Below are 987 nucleotides of genomic sequence, written 5' to 3'. Positions count from 1 at the left end.
CAGCGTCCTCCGCCGCCGGCTGCACTCGGCCGGGGTCCCGCAGCGGCGGCTGAGCGGCGGCGAGCGCCGGGATGTGCAGAGGGAGATCCTGGCCGTGCTGGGGCTGCCCGGCCGGCCCCGGCCCCGAGCCCCCGCCCGAGCCCCCGCCGCCGCCGCTCCGCTCTTCATGCTCGATCTGTACCACGCCGTGGCCGGCGAGGAGGAGGAGGAGGGTGAGGAAGCGGCGGTGTCGCGGCCGGTGCTCACCGGGCTCAGCACGCAGAGCCCCCCGCCCGGCAGCGTGGTGAGCCGGGCAGACACCGTGGTCAGCCTCGTCAATATGGGTGAGAACCGCTGCGGGGCACCGGGGACACCGGGGGACACCGGGGGACACCGGGGGACACCGGGATGTGCGGGGCATCGGGAGGAGCGGAGCGCACCGGGAGTACCGGGGCGGACCCGGGCAGGATCCCCACGGCACCGGGGGTATCGGGACCATCGGAGCGCACCGGGAGTACCGGGGGGGACCCGGGCAGGATCCCGGCGGCACCGGGGGTATCGGGACCATGGGAACGCACCGAGGGTACCGGGAGGGTACACCGGGAGGTGCGGGAGAGATCCCGGCGGCTTCGGGGGCACCGGGAGAATGGGAGCGCACCGGAGCATGGGGAAGCACGGGAGCGCACCGGGACGATCCAGGAGGCTTAGACAGGACCGGAGGGACCGAGGGGACAAAAAGCAGACGGGAATGGACCGGCAGGAGCGGGGAGGAGGCGGCGGCAAAGCCGGGAAGGCACCGAGGGGACACCGGGGGACACGGGGCTGAGCTGAGCCCAGCTCGAACTCCTGCTCCGTGATCGGTACCGGCAGCTCCGAGCATCCCTCGGCCCTGGAGTGGTTTCTCAGGGCGTCCTTGCTCAAATAAGGAACTTTTTTTGCCCAAAGTTAAGCTCAGAGCGGCTGTCAGGGACACGGTGGCTGTGAGGGACACGGTGGCTGTGAGGGACA

At 71.7% G+C, this 987-nt stretch overlaps 1 protein-coding gene across 1 annotated transcript in view; it reads left to right on the top strand.

The window, feature by feature from the left end:
- LOC107214040 (bone morphogenetic protein 8B-like) overlaps positions 1-987 on the top strand; it is a 20,894-nt gene that overhangs the window by 2,091 nt on the left and 17,816 nt on the right. Inside the window, exon 2 of the mRNA XM_015649049.3 lies at positions 4-323. Within this exon, the coding sequence (XP_015504535.1) occupies positions 4-323 (320 nt within the window). The remainder of the gene's footprint in view (positions 1-3; positions 324-987) is intronic.

This window comes from Parus major, chromosome 23 (genome assembly GCF_001522545.3).
Source record: "Parus major isolate Abel chromosome 23, Parus_major1.1, whole genome shotgun sequence".
Taxonomy (NCBI): Eukaryota; Metazoa; Chordata; class Aves; order Passeriformes; family Paridae; genus Parus; species Parus major.
The sequence above is the reverse complement of the archived record's forward strand: the minus strand, read 5'-3'. Positions and strand labels throughout refer to the sequence as shown.